This window comes from Melanerpes formicivorus, unplaced genomic scaffold (assembly GCF_026170545.1).
Source record: "Melanerpes formicivorus ecotype bairdi unplaced genomic scaffold, bMelFor1.0.p_v2 SCAF_42, whole genome shotgun sequence".
Classification (NCBI taxonomy): domain Eukaryota; kingdom Metazoa; phylum Chordata; class Aves; order Piciformes; family Picidae; genus Melanerpes; species Melanerpes formicivorus.
Genome location: NW_027142394.1, coordinates 2,838,255 through 2,856,422, shown reverse-complemented (window position 1 = coordinate 2,856,422; position 18,168 = coordinate 2,838,255). Strand labels below are relative to the sequence as shown.

General features: G+C 42.7%; 1 protein-coding gene across 2 annotated transcripts in view; it reads left to right on the top strand.

Annotated features, from left to right (window-relative positions):
- Positions 1–7,344: 7,344 nt before the first annotated feature.
- Positions 7,345–18,168, top strand: part of DSC1 (desmocollin 1) — a 28,747-nt gene continuing 17,923 nt past the window's right edge. Inside the window, exons 1-6 of one of the 2 annotated variants that reach the window (XM_068158744.1) lie at positions 7,345–7,640; positions 10,247–10,331; positions 13,593–13,789; positions 14,281–14,406; positions 15,631–15,786; positions 16,725–16,869. In XM_068158744.1, coding sequence (XP_068014845.1) covers positions 7,602–7,640; positions 10,247–10,331; positions 13,593–13,789; positions 14,281–14,406; positions 15,631–15,786; positions 16,725–16,869 — 748 coding nt within the window. In that variant the 5' untranslated portion in view covers positions 7,345–7,601. The remainder of the gene's footprint in view (positions 7,641–10,246; positions 10,332–13,592; positions 13,790–14,280; positions 14,407–15,630; positions 15,787–16,724; positions 16,870–18,168) is intronic. The other variant, XM_068158743.1, reaches the window with a different exon arrangement.

Below are 18,168 nucleotides of genomic sequence, written 5' to 3'. Positions count from 1 at the left end.
GGTTTTTTCTTATTCTTTTTCTGACGTATTTGTGCATTTGTCCTCTGCTAGAATGAGAGCACTGAGTGGCATCATTTGACTATTTACTGTACAAATGCAAGTGTCTGCTTTTATTTATTTTATCTCTATTGCCTGGCCTTTGCCTGGGATAGCTTCTAAATTCTCAGCTTGCAAGAAACTGACTAAACATTCCTTGTATTTCTCTATATGTCACTTGTTGCACTGCAGATCACTGCCATAGTCCTTTTCCTCACACATCTAAATGTCCATCCCCTGCTTTCCATTGCTGATACTTTTAGTTTCATTATATGAAACCTACTGATTTTTATGTCCATTCTTGATAGTTTCTCTGCCTCCTACAGTTGCTTTCTGAGATGACTGGACCAGCGTGCAGTATTCCAACTATAAATCCATGGATTTACATGGTGGTAGGACTGTGTTTTCTATCTCACACCCTCACTTCCTTTCCTAATAGTTGTTAGGAGTCCACTTGCTTTTTAAATGGCCCTGAGTAATGACTTAAGGCTTTCTGAGGAACATCTGCAATTGCTACTCAGAGCTGTTTATAGTTTTTCCTCTAATTCATGTGTGCATACTTTCAGAAAACAAATACTTATACTTTGGTAATAGTGAAGATTGGTGGGTTGTAAGTATCATTAGTTCTTACCAGAGCTACCATTTGACTGTGTTTAGTATCACCTACAGCAGATCTTTCTCTGGTACTTCTCAATGAAAGGAAAGAGGAAGAGGCAGCTTTTAGAAGTGCTTATTAAACACAGGGGTGGGGGAAAGCTGCATTAATTTTCTTCTTTACAAGATATATCTTGCCTCCTGCTGAATTTCCTGCATTGACTTGGGACACTTTGTCACCAACCACCTCTCTTTAAATTATTTAGGTTTGGAGTGAGTTTTTGGTCTAATTTTCCAGACATTACTTTGAATGTGAGTTCTTTGCTTGTCTTTGTTCTTGGCTTTTGCCTGAGCATGGCAAGAAAAAAACTTTACTATTCCCTGTACTGTCACTTAGAGATGGAGTATTCTGATTCCTCACTTCCAAATAAACTGCCTTGGCAGCGAATATCTTCACAGAACCACAGAATCACCAAGTCTGGAAGAGACCTCAAAGATCACCAAGTCCAACCTGTCACTACAGACCTCCTGACTAAACCATGGCACCAAGTGTCATATCCAATCCCCTCTTGAACACCTCCAGGAATGGTGACTCCACCACCTCTGTGGGCAGCACAGAGGGTGAACGACTCTGTGAAGAACTTTCTCCTCACCTCCAGCCTAAACTTCCCCTGGCACAGCTTGAGACTATGTCCTCTTCTTCTGGTGGTGGTTGCCTGGGAGAAGAGACCAACCCCCACCTGGCTACAACCTCCCTTCAGGTAGTTGTAGGCAGCAATAAGGTCTCCCCTGAGCCTCCTCTTCTGCAGGCTAAACAACTCCAGCTCCCTCAGCTTCACCTTGTAGAGCTTGTGCTCGAAGCCTCTCCCCAGCCTCGTTGCCCTTCTCTGGACATGTTCAAGTGTCTCAATGTCCTTCTTAAACTGAGGGGCCCAGAACTGGACACAGTGCTCCAGGTGTGGCCTAACCAGTCTTCCTGGCATTTCACCTGAAGAGACATTGTTTTTTAAATTCAAGTGTTAACTATGCCCCTGCAATATTAAATTCAACTTCATTTAAACACACTTCAGTTTAATTTAAACACACTTCAGTTTAATTTAAACATTCATTATCTGTGCTCCTAATGGTTTTATTAAAACAAAACCTACTTAATAATGTCTTTAAATGTATTCTTATATAAAGATCTGGAGATACAGATACATTTAAATAACAAAGAAAGAAATTATCTAGCATTTGTTTGAAACAGCCCAATGAAATGTCTAATTATTTGGCAGCTCCCATAAAGCACCTGAAAATCAAGAACTGCTCTGATGGCAGAGCCACTCAGATCACAAAAAGTGCATATTTTGCACAGACAAATAGTGGTTTTCATATAGGAATAATGAGAATTACTAAGTGTAACTCTGTCTTAAGTACAGAAGGTGCATTTTGTTATTCTGTGATGTAACTCTGATATAAGTTAAAATTCAGACAAATATTCAGATGAAAGCATTTTCCAAGCTGGATATTTCAGCTTCATGCTTGCATTTTATTATCAGAAAGAGAGAAGTGCAAAAGCACAAGGCCAAAGGCTCCAAAGTCTTATTTAATCCAACCCTCATGTGGCGATGAGTAATGTGCAAAGCTTCAGACCACTGATAATAACTATTCTCTAAATTAAAGATGAGCTTCAGCCCATCTTCTTTGATGATTATGAAAGCCAAACTTTTAAAGCTAATTAGTTTCTCAGTTAGGGACATTGTTGTTTATTGTTCAGGCACCCTTAAGGTAATTATAATGCCTGACCTAAATTAAGAACATTTAGCACATTTTATTAACAATGCACAGTTACAGAAACCCCTGACCATAATATGTTCTGGGCCTCCCTCTTCTGAGGTAGCCTACCAAAGGAAGTAAATTTCACATCCAGGGATACTTCCAACATGAACATCTGGCTGCAAGTTCTTTACTTGACTAGCAAGAGTTGCACCATCCCAGTTCACAGGGAAAAATGGCCTCTGTTTTCCCCATCCTTTGTTGGTGTTATATTGTTCCCTCAAGAAAGGGGTCACCAAGATGATCAGAGGGCTGGCATATCCCACCTGTGAAGCTAGGCTGAAAGAATTGGGCCTGTTCAGCCTGGAAAAGAGAAGGCTCTGGGGAGACCTTACAGCTACATGTCAATATCTGAAGGGGGCTACAGAAAGGCTGGAGAAGGGCTTGCAGAGATAGGACAATGGGGCAATAGTTTGAAACTGGAGTGGGGTAGATTTAGGTTGGACATAAGGAGGAAGCTCTTCATAGTGAGAGTGGAACAGGCTGCCCAGGGATGTGGTTGAGACCCTGTCCCTGGAGACATTCAGGACCAGACTCGATGTGGCCTCAGGCAGCCTGAGGTAGTTGGAGATGTCCCTGCTGATTGCAGGGGGGTTGGACAAGATGTCCTTTGAGGGTCATTTCCAACCCAATGCCATCTGTGAATCTGTGGGAGCTGAGAACAGCCAGCCAGGAAAGTACTGAACTACCTAAGGAAGCTGTAAGAACTGGTTTGCTCTTCTAGCTCAACAGCCTCCTGCCCTCAGCAGTAGGAAGTGGCTGATTCTCAGAGAAAAAGAGTAGAAATCAGAAAATATTGGAGATTTCTTTCTGTCATACACCCTGCCAGCTTCCAACAAGAAGCATTTTACAGCTTTCTGAAACAAAAGTGGCACTGCTGTTAATATTAGTGGTCTAATTATCTGGCACTTGGATTATGAAAAATAGTCCTTCCCAACTTATCTTCTCTGTATCATTACCAGTTGTGTTGACCTCTACTGTATCACCTTTTTTCTAGATCAAGAATCTTATTCCACCTTAGACTTCCTAACCATGATATTTTATTGCTCCTTTTTTTGTGCCAATTTTACTTCTACTACTCTTTTTATGAAATGGCTTATCAGAATTGCAAGCTGGGTGTAATATATGAATGCACCTGTGGTTAGAGAAAATATATCTAACGAAACATGAAGAGTTGTTTCTTTCCAAATGATTACTCCTGTTTAATTCTCCTTTGATTGACATTGATCACTGAGCTCATGAAATTCCCAGAGAATCATCCCAAGTCTGTCTTCAAAAAGTACCATCAAGGCTGGAGCCTGTCATTCTGTTCTTTAGTTAATCTTTCCATGATTCTATTAATTGTGAGTTTCAGTTATCAATTTATCATCTGTTCACTCAATATGGTAATACTCTTGTGTAACTCTGGGTAGTCAGCTTTAGCTTTGGCTGTCATGAATATGACTAATTCTACACTGTGCTACTATTGATCTCCTTTCCCATATCTTTTATGAATATATGGACAGGTTCCAGGTGTCAACACCCTCAATTCTTCTTTCCCCTATTTTAAACCACTTATGGTCACTCTTCCTACTGCAATTTTCACTAGGACTGTTTTGATGATGGGCTTTACCAAACTTTTTGAACTCTCCTGCACTGATCAGGTGAAAATTAGTAATACACATAAGTAAGTCCACGATTACACTGCAGTTGATTTGTGAGATACGTCTTCCCTCTACAAAGGTCACACTTATTATCCTCAAATATTTAATATATATTCACATGCTCACTGAGCCTACACTTTAACAATCCTGTATAGAAAGTGGGCTCTGCATCAAAAGTATTTTTATCTTTAATTTTGTTTTACTTTTTCAAGCCTTTCACACATAACATTATCAAAGTTTGACTGAACACTGTTGGAAGATTCACTATGCAATAATGTGACTGGGTTATGGATGTTGGTAGGGCCCCCCTGCACCCAAAGTAGTGTAAAAGAAAGGATTGCTTTTCCCCACATCTTCTCCTCATGTTCAAACAAAAGCCTTGAAATCTGTCCATAAGGTCACAGATCCCCAGCAAACAGGGCAGGGATTTACTGCAGTTACACAACACAACTCTTTGGATGGGCAGGCCAGCCCATTTTCAAATACCTCTCTGCTGCACAAATGCTTCCTGGTGATGAAGGCATGAATAACTCCAAAAAGTGCTGTGACAAAAGGGCATTTACTCACTCAGGTGGAATCTCCAACTGGAGTTTTGAACAGCAGAGCAACTTTGATGATACTGACACCAACGAAGGCATCAGATTCTCTGGGAGAAGGTCATGACAGCAGCATAGGAGTGACCAACCAAGTTCTGTCAGGCCCAAGAGCCCATCCTGCCCAGTGTGCTTTCTCCAGCTCTGCACACAAGCATACACTCAGGAAAAGCAAGAACAAGGCTGCCAGCTTTGACATTTCCAACAGCTCTGTGCTGAGGGTACCATGACCCCATCCTGTTGCTATTCCTTCCTATGTCTCTCCTGCCAATATTTGCTCAGTGTCCCTTTGAACTTCTGCAGTCTTCCTGCTACCTCAGGAGCTTCACATTCAGCGTAGAGGTCCAGTGTGTTACTGCAAGTACTGAACGGTGTGTGTAGGAGGAAAACATGAGTGGTACGAAGCCAGGCCAGAGTTTAAAGTTGTTAATTAGGGCTTTGGAATGACAGTCTGGGTCAACAGACTCAAGGCACTTTTTCTGACAGATGTGGGTTTCTCCCACACTGACATTTAACAAAAAAAATATTGAAAAAGCCCCAAAAAAATAAAGTTTTGACCACAAAGTAAGTATTCTGGGTCATTATGTTTGGAAATTATTGCAGGTTCAGACAAATTCATTGCCTTTCTGTGACCACAGGTAGTTGAATGGAACACAATGAATTAAAATATTTATATTTTAGAATATTTCCCAGCTAGCTGTGAAATCCACTATGGCAATCCACAGCTGCAGGGGACTGCAGGGGGCTGTGGCTCTTGCTGTGTGCTTACATGAACATCTGAGGTGGGAGAAGCTGGCTGAAGGCTGGGGATAAGAGGTTGCTTCTGAAGACAAATCAGGCTTTACCAGGTCACACAAAAAAATAAAACATTGCAGCCTATTTTCCTCTGCTCACATTGGGTCTGTACTATGGAGTTTGGTGCAATGTTGTAGGGTTAGTGTGCATCCATCAGCAGAGGCAGCCTGTAACACCAACATCCCAGCACGCAGCTGGGAATGTGACCATAGGTTATCACAGGTCACAACAGGTTATCACAGTGTCCTATGGCCAAGGAACTCTTTCAATCCACCTCTTGCTTTCCCACCTCACCAGCCCCAGAAGCACTTGGTTGTAACCAGTACATTGGTCACACACCTCTATGGATTGCCCACAGGACTAGAGGGGGCCATGGCTGTGGTTTCAACCATAGCAGCACTTCCTATACCCACACAAATGTGTAAGCATCCCACTGTGATTGCCTGATGGTTACACCTTTCCCTATCTTCTTGCCACCTACAATACCAGTGACATCAACAAATGAATGTCTTATGCTTTCAGATGCAACACACTCATGGATCCTTGAAACTGAGAAACTGGATGTTTTGGTTTGTTTTAAAGAATTTTTGCTTCTTATTTGCATGTTTTAAAGTAACAGCTATGAAATTGAGTTCCTGGAGCAGGTCCAGAGGAAGGTGACAGATCTGGTGAAGGGTCTGGAGAACAGAGCTATTATAAGGAAGAGATGATGGAACTGCAGCTGTTTGATCTGGAAAAGAGGAGGCTCATTGCTCCCTACAGCCCCCTGAAAGAAGGCTGTAGTGAGGTGGGTGTTGAGCTCTTCTCCCAAGCTACAAGCAACAGGACAAGAGGAAATGGCCTCAATCTGCACCAAGAGAGGTTTAGGTTGGATATTAGGAAAAACTTCTTCACTGAAAGAGTGGTCAGGAAGTGGAACAGGCTGCCCAGAGAGGTGGTGGAGTCACCGTCCCTGGAAGTATTCAAAATACATGTAGACATAGAACTTTGGGACGTGGTTTAATGGGCATGGTAGTGTTGGATTGATGGTTGGACTTGATGGTTCAAACCAATTCTATGACTCTGTGAGATCATTGATCCTTGAAATAGAGAGGAAGGGTTTTGTACAACTTTTGCTCCTTTGATTTCACATTACAGGGTTCCAGCTATTGAAATGTACCTATCAATTAGCTCAATCTCCTTTTTGGCATGCTTTATGACAGGCAAATAAAGTAAGTCACAAATCAGTAACAATTGCTTCTGAAGTAAAGTGTGAAATAAAAATCTCTGTATCTACTAGCATGTGACAGAAAACCCATTCCCCACTCTGGCTGAAGGGTCATCAGCTGCGGGGTGCTTCACCCCCAGGCCAGTCTCCTGCGTGTGCAACCACACTTCTGGGTTAACAATTATGAGCATCTATTCTTTTATTCATCTGAAGCCACTCTGAACCCGAGGCGGCACAGGTGAGCACATGCAACAGAACAGCACAACCCTCCCCAAAACGAAACCTGGCCGAAAACCCGAAGGTTTCGCTGGCGGTAACCACCCGCCCTCCCCTCCCCGCCCATGCCTGGCGAGTGCCATGGCGGCCGCGGGGCTGGCACGGCCCCGTCGGGACCGACACGGGCCCGTCTGCACGATCCCCGCGGAGCGACAGCCGGCCGCAGCGGGCCAGGACGGGGGGGCTACGGCCGGGGGAGCTGCTCCCCGGGACAGATGGCGGGGCGGAGGGTTGAGCCTCGGCGGGCGCACCCCTGCGCAGAGCCGGCGCCTCGGCAGCGCGGGCGAGGCAGCGAGGGGAGGGGACGGGCAGCGCCTCACCGCCAAGGTGGGCGGGCAGGGCAAGGCAGGGCAGGGCAGGGCAGGCGGGCGGGGTGTCCCAGCGCCGTGCCCGGGACGGGCATTACCTAAAAGGAGGGGGGGTTAAAGAAAAAAAAGAAAAGTAATTAAAGTCACCGCTGCCGCCCGGTCCCTCCCTCCCCACCGGCCGGCTCCTCTGGCAGACGGGAGGGGACAGCGGGAGACGGCCTTCCGCGGAGACACGCCACCTGCGCCGCCACCGCGCACTCGCTCTCCGGCCGCGGCAGCAGCACCGGCAGCGGTCGGTGGCTCCCCCCTTTCGTCCCCTTCGCCCCCGCGCACCATGGCTCCCGCAGCCCCTCGCCTCGTCCTCGGTCTTCTGGTGAGTGGCTGGGTGAGTGAGTGAGTGAGTGAGTGAGTGGGTGGCCGAGGGGAGAACGGAGCGGTCCGGTGGCGGTGCGCGGCCGCGCAGCCCTATCATGCACCCGGCGCTTCTCCTCCGCGGCACTGCCGCAGCCGCGCAGCGCAGAGGGATCGATCTCCGGCTTTTTATTCGCAAAACGCGTTTGAGAGGGATTGTTGCGGGCACAGGAGCGGCCGCAGCCCTCACCCCGCGCAGGGGACCGCGATGGCTGCGCGGCCGCGGAGCGGATCTCGGAGCGCCGTATGCTGGCGGCGGGGCGCGACTGGGCGAAGGGAGAGAACTTGGTCGTTCGTTGGGTTGACTTTTGACTTTCGGACTTGGTGGCCGGGTGGCTTTTCGGAATGTGCGTGCGGGTGACGTTCCGCGCTGGACACGGACTGCGGTCGGTATTACTGCGTTTGGTTATCCAGCGGAAAATTTGAGGTGCGGTTCATTTTACTTGGAATTCCTCTGTCTGCCCCCCACCTTCCAGGCCCCCGGTTGTCTCTTTTCCCTGGGAAGGGTTTGTCCGTGCGGTGCGGAGCGTGTTCAGCTGCTCTGGAAGAGTTAGCAGTTCATTGAAGAATTCCAGCCATTCCTTTAGCTTCAGTTTACGATGTTTGTACGGAATTAACCAGTTACAGAAGGGCTCTTGCAGGGCAGTTCTCCTTCTTATTTTTTTTTTCTTTCTTATTTTTTTTAGTGGCTGAGTGAAAGTGATTTGTCGATTTGTCTTTTGTTTCTTTAACCCATTATTTTTTTTCCCCCTGTGATCATTGTGTTCACAAAAAAAAAAAGAAGGCGGGTAATGGTTTGAGCCTGAAAGGAAAGTACTTGGTAATGCTGAAGCACTCAGTTTATTGTTTTTATACTAATTACAGATGTACATTTTAATGAAAGTGTTACTCTTCCAGACACTATACAGACGTGCCTCTGCTAGGATATTAATAAAACCCAAAGAAACCCAAGCGAGTTTACTCATACACCTAATTAAAAAAAACAAAACAATTAAAAGAAATAAAAGAAATCCTCCTGCCAAGTAGAAAAATTGCGACACTCAACCCCAAAGATCTGCTGAAGTGTCTTCTTTGTAAAGCGAAGGGACATTGCAGCTTATTTTCACCTGGGGTTTCCTTATATCTTGATATCTACGAATTACTCCCCTTTATGTTTGGTTTACTCCTCAGTAGTTCTTTCTGCTGACATCAGGCTAGCTTGGCTTTAGCTATTTCAAAATGAGATGTCATTGATTCTCCAAATGCCTTAGAACAATGTGATAAGATGGTTTGATTTTAATAGTTTTAAAGTTAACACCACCCAGGAGAGAGTGTTTTATTAAGTTTCTGTTAATAAGGAAAGTGCCTACTAATACTTGAGCAGGGATGTTTAAATTGGTTTATATACACATATTTTCGTATCCATGTGGCTATAAGGAAGGACAGGGAGAGCTTTTGTGATGCAGACACAGCATTTAAATTGCTTTAATGCCTGAGAGAAAGTTCCAAGTTTCAGCTTCATTTATTTTTTTAGCTGATCACAGTGTTTCTAAAGTCTCCTTAAAGATTTGGAAGCGTTTTATTTAATTATTTTCTTAATAAGAATCCCAAGTGATGTTCAGACTTTCCATTAGCTATTTACTTCTTTACACCTTTAATCCTACAGAGGGACGTGCAAAATAAAGATGAGTTTCTCTTTTGCTAGACTTTCATCCTGAATGAATGAATGCACTTAAAAGGCTGAATATATTTATTTGCACGTCTCCATTTCTGTGCTTAATTTGCTGTGTGTGATTTTTGGATTATAGTTTTAAAGATCTGGACAGAAGCTGGGCAAGGAGAGAAACTAGGCAAGGGCTAAATTGCTCAGCGCTGAGGAAAATCTTTGTAGCTCTGTGTGATTCGCTTTATGAAAGGCCTGGTTATCTACCAGGCATTTGAATTTTGAGGAGGACCCCATTTTGTAAGTGGTTATATGGGAGTGGACTGCTGGGATACACAAAGTTTTATTTATGTCATATCTAATTGCTGCAGCTCGATTTAATTAGTTTGTTGAGAAGGCACTTTGAAGATGCAAAGTGATACGTAAGCACAAGTGTCATCATGAGGTTTTAATGAGACAACTTGTCCCTTTAATGTTAAGCATCACCACAGTCCTACCAAGCTGAGTGGTGGTGGATTGAACCTTCTTGGAGACCTTGGATCTAAACTGGTCAAGAGTGCTACTGGAGGGAGTGCACGGAGAGACTCTTGTCTTCTCTTCCCACTGCTAAAGTAACAGTGTAGGTGAAATCTTCTAGTCAAAGGCTACTCCTGCTTTTAGTGTCAGCACTGCCATGATTTTAGGGAAAAGCCCACAAACCTTGGGACAGACCCAGGAGCAGTTGTCAGAGCTTGTTTCCAGTTTGAAACTTTACGTGCGGGTGCTGCACGGTACCTGAATTTTTAGCTGAAGTGTTTTCTCTGTGCCTTGTCCTAAAACCCAGACAAACCAAAGGCAGCTTCAGTGTCTAGTTACTATTCAAAATACCATGCAATTATTAGTGTTTGTTTTTTTTTTTACCCCTGATTTCTTAATTTGTTTTTTAGGTGCTGAGTCTGTGCTGTGAAGCTTGCAAGAAAGTCATTTTTCATGTTCCTTCTCAACTAGAGGCCGAAACCTTAGTTGGCAGAGGTGAGAAACTGCGAGATGCCTGTCTCATCAGTACGACCTTGTACCTTTGCTGGAGGTGCTGTTAACAGTGGAGGAGACCTTTTGTTTTTTTAATGGAATGAATGGATGACTGGACAGCCAGCTAAACAGCTGGATCAGCCTTTTTGTGGAGGATACGCCCTGTGTTTGTGTTACGGATTGGAACACTGGCTCCGTGAATCCATTTGACTTTGGTGTAAACAGCTACTGTCAGGCTCCAGTATTTGCTTGTAAAATGAGTATGGCAGAGCTTGATGTTTTCAAAATTTGGAGTCTAGGGCTTAGTCTTGAACTAAGCGGCTTGATATTCCAAAGTGCACCCATAGGCCACAGCGATATACGAAGGCAGTAGGTCATTTGGATAATGGAGAAGAAATAAAAGAAGACAAAATACACAGAAACAGGCCTCCAGAAGCTGCTGCTCTGTGAAACATGGATGTGACTGCTCAGCAGTGCTGGGGCATTCAGGGCATGCAAGGGGACACGTTGCAAATGTGTCATGCATGCAGATTGGCTTGAGAGCGAGCTCCTGCCTGACTGGATGGCCTGTCTTGAGTTAGGGCAGTGTGCGGGTGACTGAGAGGAATAGGGGAGACCAGAAAACAGCCCACTCCTTTTGTTCAGGCCAGTCTTTGAAAGGCAGCTTTTAAAGGTGTGGCAGAGGAGCTGCTGCAGGGTATTGTTGCTGGCTGAGACTGAATTTGAGGATTCAGAGCTGGCTGTGTGAGTCCTGTGACAACAGGGGAATATCTACATTCCTCCAGAACAAACAAATAAAGTGGATTAGCAGTTCATCAGAATACATCTGCTCAGAAAACCTAGCTTTAAAAATGAAAGTTCATTATCCTTAGTGTTAAATTTTAAGAGGAAAGGTTGCTAGAGCTGTTCAAGTGTTTAGCACATTTCCAGAGACTTTAGTATTTCTCTGTGTAAATAAACTCGCTTTGTATAAAAACAAAGCTTCATGTTATTACAGTGCTGTGAGAGAAACTCCATGACTTTGAACTGAAGCTTTTTTCCCACCCCAAAAAAACATTTAACAAAACCTTCATAGTTTGAATGGCATTACTTCAGCATTTATTGAGAAAGAGTAATGTGTTTTATGTTGATGCAAGGGCCATACCCTGGCAATCAAATGAGTCAGGATTTTTCTGGTTGTTGTAAGGTTTTTGGTAGTTCTGACTTATGCAATGTACACAAGAGACTGTAAAGAGAAAAAGAAGATCCCACAAAGCTATGGCTAACTGAGCATGGTGTTGACTCATATAACCACCAGAAACAAAATCTCCAGTCTGGTATTTTTGGAGCTGCAGTGCTGTAATGCATAGCAATACGAAACACCTCTAAGTGAGGCAGTGATACTCTCTTCAGTGCTAAATTGTCCTTGTACAGAGTGACAAGGGACAGGAGTCACTGCTGCAGTACTATATATCCAACCTGCTTAATTCCTATTCCATTCTATTCTATTCTATTCTATTCTATTCTATTCTATTCTATTCTATTCTATTCTATTCTATTCTATTCTATTCTATTCTATTCTATTCTATTCTATCCTATCCTATCCTATCCTATCCTATCCTATCCTATCCTATCCTATCCTTGTTGGACACAATGATCTTGAAGGTCTCTTCCAACCTGGTCTAGTCTGGTCTGGTCTGGTCTGGTCTGGTCTGGTCTGGTCTGGTCTATTCTATTCTATTCTATTCTATTCTATTCTATTCTATTCTATGTTGGACACAATGATCTTGAAGGTCTCTTCCAACCTGGTCTGGTCTATTCTATTCTATTCTATTCTATTCTATTCTATTCTATTCTATTCTATTCTATTCTATTCTATTCTATTCTATTCTATTCTATTCTATTCTATTCTATGTTGGACACAATGATCTTGAAGGTCTCTTCCAACCTGGTCTATTCATTCTATTCTATTCTATTCTATTCTATTCTATTCTATTCTATTCTATTCTATTCTATTCTATTCTATTCTATTCTATTCTATTCTATTCTATTCTATTCTATTCTATTCTATTCTATTCTATCCCATCCCATCCCATCCCATCCCATCCCATCCCATCCCATCCCATCCCATTCCTAGCAAATGGTTAATTGAGCAGCTAAAAGAAAAACAGAAGAAGAAGAAGGAAGAATCATGTCATATTCAAAATCATGCTTCCTTTCTCTTATTGAATAACTGAACAGAGAAATGAAATTTAGTTTATTGCAATATAATCTACTTATGTGGGGTGAAATCCTGAATCTGCTGTGCTCAGGGAATTCTGCAGTCAGCTTTCCTAGAGCAAGGTCACATCCACTGTGGTATCTTTGAAAGGGTATTGATAAGTTTGGAGAACATGACAGTGGCACCCCTTGCACTGTGCAAGGGCCATTTCTTTAGGGTCATGTGTTTAGGTCTCTGTCTTCATCTTTTTCAGGGTGTCAGATTGTTTTTGCTTAATGCCGTGGTCCTGCTGCAGTTCGTAATAGTTATCCTGGGTTTGCCTTTTCTCAGCTGTATTGCTGAATTATTTGCTGATGAACCCAGTTTATTGAATTCATTGAGTTTATTTTGGCCACAAGGGATAGCAAATGTAGTAAAAAATACGCAGGAAGTGTGCTGAACTTACCTGGTGCTTCTCATAAACTGCCTGGGATTCTGTCATGTACATACTAAAAATCTGCCAATTGTTTGTTTGAGAGTTAGTCTTTATCTCTCCCATCTGTCTGCCTCATAATTTAAAGGCCTTTGTCCTCCCAAGACTATTAAATCACATAGTACCAGTCAATGCTTTCCTCCTGAGGGCAAAACTTCCAAGATGTAACATCTCCACGGGGCATTTGCATCAATTAATCATCTTTGTTGATGTTGTGGGGCATGGAGCACAAGGCAAATGTAAAAGCTACTGATCCAATAATGAGCATGTCTACCATGTCGTTTTGCATCTAAATGTCTTGGCTCGTCTCTGATGCTTCAGTAGTTTTGTCAGTATCTTGTTGAAATAGATCCATGAAGCACCCATGTCCCCCAGGAAACACTTGGGAGCAAAACAGTGGAAATGGATGTAAACTTGCTCAGGTCTGAGTGATGGGTTCTAGAATTTATATCTTGTGATGCTTAAAAACTGAATGACAAAGATTTTTGCAGGCTCTCTGCCAGGAAATACAATTTTTACTTAGGAAATGTTTGGTGTGGGATGTTATTTTTTCCCTGCTTTGAGTTCTTGTCTAAACAATTTTTTCTTACAGTTGATTTGAAAGAATGCCTTCAGTCTGCAGAATTTATCAGTTCCAGTGATGGGAACTTCAAAGTTCTAGAGGATGGGTCTGTCTACACAACTACTGCTGTTTCCTTGTCTGCTGAGGAAAAGACTTTTACCATACTCCTTAAAGATAGTCAAGTACAGAAGAAAATACATGTTAGCTTGGTGGAAGAAGAAAAAAAGGTGAGCTTCTAATTTCAAGGTATCTTACTCATTTGAAGCACTGTTTCACAGAGTGCAGCTTCATGCTGGGTCACTAGTTGAATTTTGGAATTGAAGCAGGCAAATCACTCAGGTGTGGAGTGTATTTTATTTAGCAGCTGATCGCTTAGGTCAGTAGTCTCCCTTCCTGAAATGGGAGATGCTAACAGGGATAATCAAGATCATCAAGAATCTTGAAAGCTATGTTTTAATTAAATTAGGAAGGAATCAAATCAGATGTTATTTGTGCAAAACAAGACAATGAATGGAAAAAAAACACCACACTTGGATCATCACAGGGGTAACCAGGCATGAAGGCTTTGGAAAAACGAGTGGTCAGTGGGAAAACTGGAATGAAAAGCAAAAAGATGGCAGTGCAGGACAGTAGCTGAGCGAACAGGACAGTAGTTAAGCAAACATATCCACAGTTAAGAGTACATGGATGTATTCTTACCTGCCTTTCCGTCCTCTAGCCCCAGCCCCAGAAGACCAGACATGCTAGAGATACAGTTCTCAAGCGAACCAAAAGAAGGTGGGGCCCTATTCCATCTGTTATGATAGAGAACTCACTGGGACCTTTTCCACTGCAAATTCAGCAGGTATTTTTTACATGAGTCATAATTTTATGACACAAGCTGGTTTTATATGTGACTTTATTACAAAAGAAGAGTGAAAGTGAGCGTTCGTGTATTCCCCACTAATGGCATTCTTGTGACTATTCCTGTCTTGCTCCGTCCTGTTCCTTGTGTATCTCCTGATCTTAGATCTGAAATAACTTGGGCTCATAGTTGTTGGGATGAACTGGAAATGTGAAAAAGGCTGTCAAAATGAGAGAGATACACTATCAGAAGAGAGCTCTTTGGCCTGGAAATCAGTGAAGCGTAATTAAGAATGAAAAAAGCACCAACAAAGCAACCCCCACAAACTGTTGCCTAGAAGAAGTTTTTGTAGACACAGTGAGGGACCTTACCTGCATGTCTACATTCTTTGTGGAGCTGGATGTGTATACTTGGAGCACTGAAGACTGAGTGTGGCCTATATTATTAGGAAAAGTACTTACTGTAAGAAAACAAGTAGGCGTGAAAGAGAAATGCCCGAACTGAAGTTATCATAGATCCATCTAGCCTGCTCTAGATTACAGAGTAGCTGGTAGCAAATGTGTAGAGACAAGTGTAATAACAGAGTCTGTGCAAAGCAATCATTCTTCTACTAATCTTACCTTCCTAACTTCTGGCCTTCAGTAGGGGAGGAAAGTGCGTAGGGAAGAGTGTTTATAAATAGACATCTGCTTGATGTTACCTTCTTGGTGCTTGTAATGAGATGCAGAGAGGCTCTCTGGATTGGCATCTCTCTGGGCTGTACTTTAGGTGGTCTTCTTTCTCTCTTCCTCTCTCATCATTTTGACTTCTCTAGTTGCAACCCACTTTCTTAATGAATGCATTAAACCCCCAATCTCTTGATCAGGGGCAGAAAGAGTAAGCCACCTGTATCTGACTGTGCCTTGTATGTGCAGTACTCTAGAGAGATTAGATTTAAAATGCTGATTTTTATGCCCGTTGTCATTACTGTTTGGTAGCCTTTAACATTTCTGAGTTTGAACTAACTGCCTCTCTCCTGTACACACATTACCAAGGAAAGCAGTTATGTGGCAAATTGTTCTCCTGTGAAGCTTAAGCTGCTGAAAAAGTAGAAGCAAACACAATCTTGGGGTTGTTTTTCTTAAGAATTCCTGCTTGTGCTAAATACCATTGTGAGAAAGGGAAGAAAATGTATCACAATTGCACTGCTGTTTTCCCTTGGGCTTAAAAATGTGTTCTTTATAGGTCCAGTCAGACACAGCTCAGAACTACACCATTTATTACTCTGCAAGTGGACCAGGAATTGATCAGGATCCAAAGGGTTTGTTTTACATAGAAAGAGAAACTGGAAATATCTTTGCTACCCGTGCTGTCGACCGTGAACAATACCCCAGCTTTCAGGTACAGTCCTAAGTGGTGTTCAGGCAATTCAACCTTTATTTTCCTGTATTTTTTCTGTCATGTGTATATTTGAAAGCTGGGATACAGGGGAAACTGGGAACAGACAAGATCTGGAGTCAACTATCTGTTCTGAGTAATATCTCTGATGTTACAGAGACAAAATCAGTGACAAATAGATAGCTACTCATCTAGATCTTGAGAGTAGCTTTGATTTTCACTGCTTAGACTTTAATTACAGCATAAATGTAGTTAGCTATTGGATTTTCATCACTTTTGGGAAGAATTTGAGCTTATCCCAGAGTTTTCCAGGGAAATCTGAAGTAGTCTTTGTAGAAACAATCACGAGAAACTCTAGATGGCTGTGGATTTTTGATCCTCCCTTTCCCAAGCTGTTCAGCTTCAGTATTTTGTTAAGAAGGTGCACTGCTCTCTCTGCTGGCTGAGAAGTGTAAGAAGGCAGCTAGTAAAAACAACTTCTGAACAGCTAATTTGCAATAGCTGTTACTGCATTTTATTTGATTATGTTGGAATGGGGAAACAGTTTTGCTGTTGGTCTTGATTCTGTTGTAAATAGCACTATTTACATCTAAATTTTTGGTAAGGCTGAGATTGCCTCATAGACACCTGGAAAAAAATCATGTCCAAGAGACTTGGAAAAAGCATTTGATAGAGTTGGGGTGGGAGGTATAAAAGTGACTCAAATACTTGTAGTGTAAGGAGTGGAAAGGGAAAAGCTTGGAAGTATTAAATGGTTTTGTGTTGCTGTCATTGTACGATACCAGACACTTCCCCTTCGACGTGTCTGAAGATGCTGGTCTTGAGATGAGTGTGCTTGGCACACTGTATTTCATTTTACTGACTCTTCCATTGAGCTGGAAGTGCAATAACACTTCAGGTTGCTTAAGCATGAAGTAAATTACTGAATTTATGTCTTGCAGATCATTTGCTTTGCAACCACCCCCGATGGTTATTCACCAGAGGTACCACTGGTGCATACGATCAGGATAGAGGATGATAACGATAATGCTCCGTATTTCACACAGGATGTTTTCCAGTTTTCTGTCCCTGAAAATTCCAAGCCTGGTAAGAAGTGTTTTCAATCAGTGAACACAGTTACTACTGCTCAGCTCAGTTACATACAAGTATGACTGGGTCTAATCCTGTCTTTAAGCAGTTTGGGTGGGATTTTGTAAGTACTAATTCTTCAAGGCAAAGGCTGAACCTGCAAAGAGCAGTTCAAGGTTTCTTAAGCATTAGAAATTCCTAAATGCCATCTCAGTCATAGCAAAAAGTATTGTTTACAGCTTCGAAGAGTCACAGATTGCTTCAGGTTGGAAGGGGCCCTTAGAGGTCCTCTTGTCCAAACCCCCTGTAGTGAGCAGGGACATCTCCAACTAGATCAGGCTGTCCAGGGCCACATCAAGTTAGATCTTGAATGTCTCCAGGGATGGGGCCTCACCCACATCCCTGGGCAGCCTGTTCCAGTATTTCACCACTCTCATTGTAAAGAGCTTCCTCCTTAAAAAGAAAGTTTAAAATACTGAGATGATTCAGTGTTGTTAAAACTTGTGAGAACTTCAGAGTATTACACTTTATTTTGATCCAAAAGCACCTGATTCCATAAAATGCATTAACAAACCAGCAGCTTTTGACAGACTAGTTTCCTAAACAAGTAAATCTGTGCTGTTCTAAGGTGTAAAGTGCCTTTGATTTAAGCTTACAGTGTTTGAGCTCATGACCTTTTCCTGGGAGAGGGCAGGGAAGAAAGTCTTGCCTTCTTCCCATGCTTGTACAAGGCAAATATTTACCAGTTACTGACTTCACCTCTCTGTGTAACAGAGGACAAAAGCAGGGAGGAGGATGGAGCCCAGACAATAAGGAATGCAAAAGCTGTGGTTTGCCATTCCTCATTCATCTCCTGACTAGGGATACAGAGTGAGGAAAGTCTAATTTGCCTCACAAAAAATAGAGCAAAGTCTACTGCTTTACTCCAAAATACCAGTGGTATTCCACTCTCTAAGCTGCTCTACTTACTGGGTGAGTTACTGGTTTAAAGTGAAGTACAGCAGTTCTCCCTGCAAGGCAATCCTGCAGTGTGAACCAGAAAGCACAGAGCCTTCACCCTCCCAGCAGCTCCTCTTCAGCTCTGTTAGAAGTCACTGTCACAAACACTACTTGAAAGCTAAACTGTTAATATTTCCTTTTGATTGTTCTTTCTGACAGCTGCAATAATTACAGCTTTGCCTCAGAAGGGCAGAAATAATGCCAGAAGATTAAAATAGACACTTTTACCCTGTTACTGTGTTTTTACTACTATTGCCTGTGTTTTGGATATTTTAATGTAGAGCTAAATGATCAAACAGCTATTTTTCCTGCATCTAA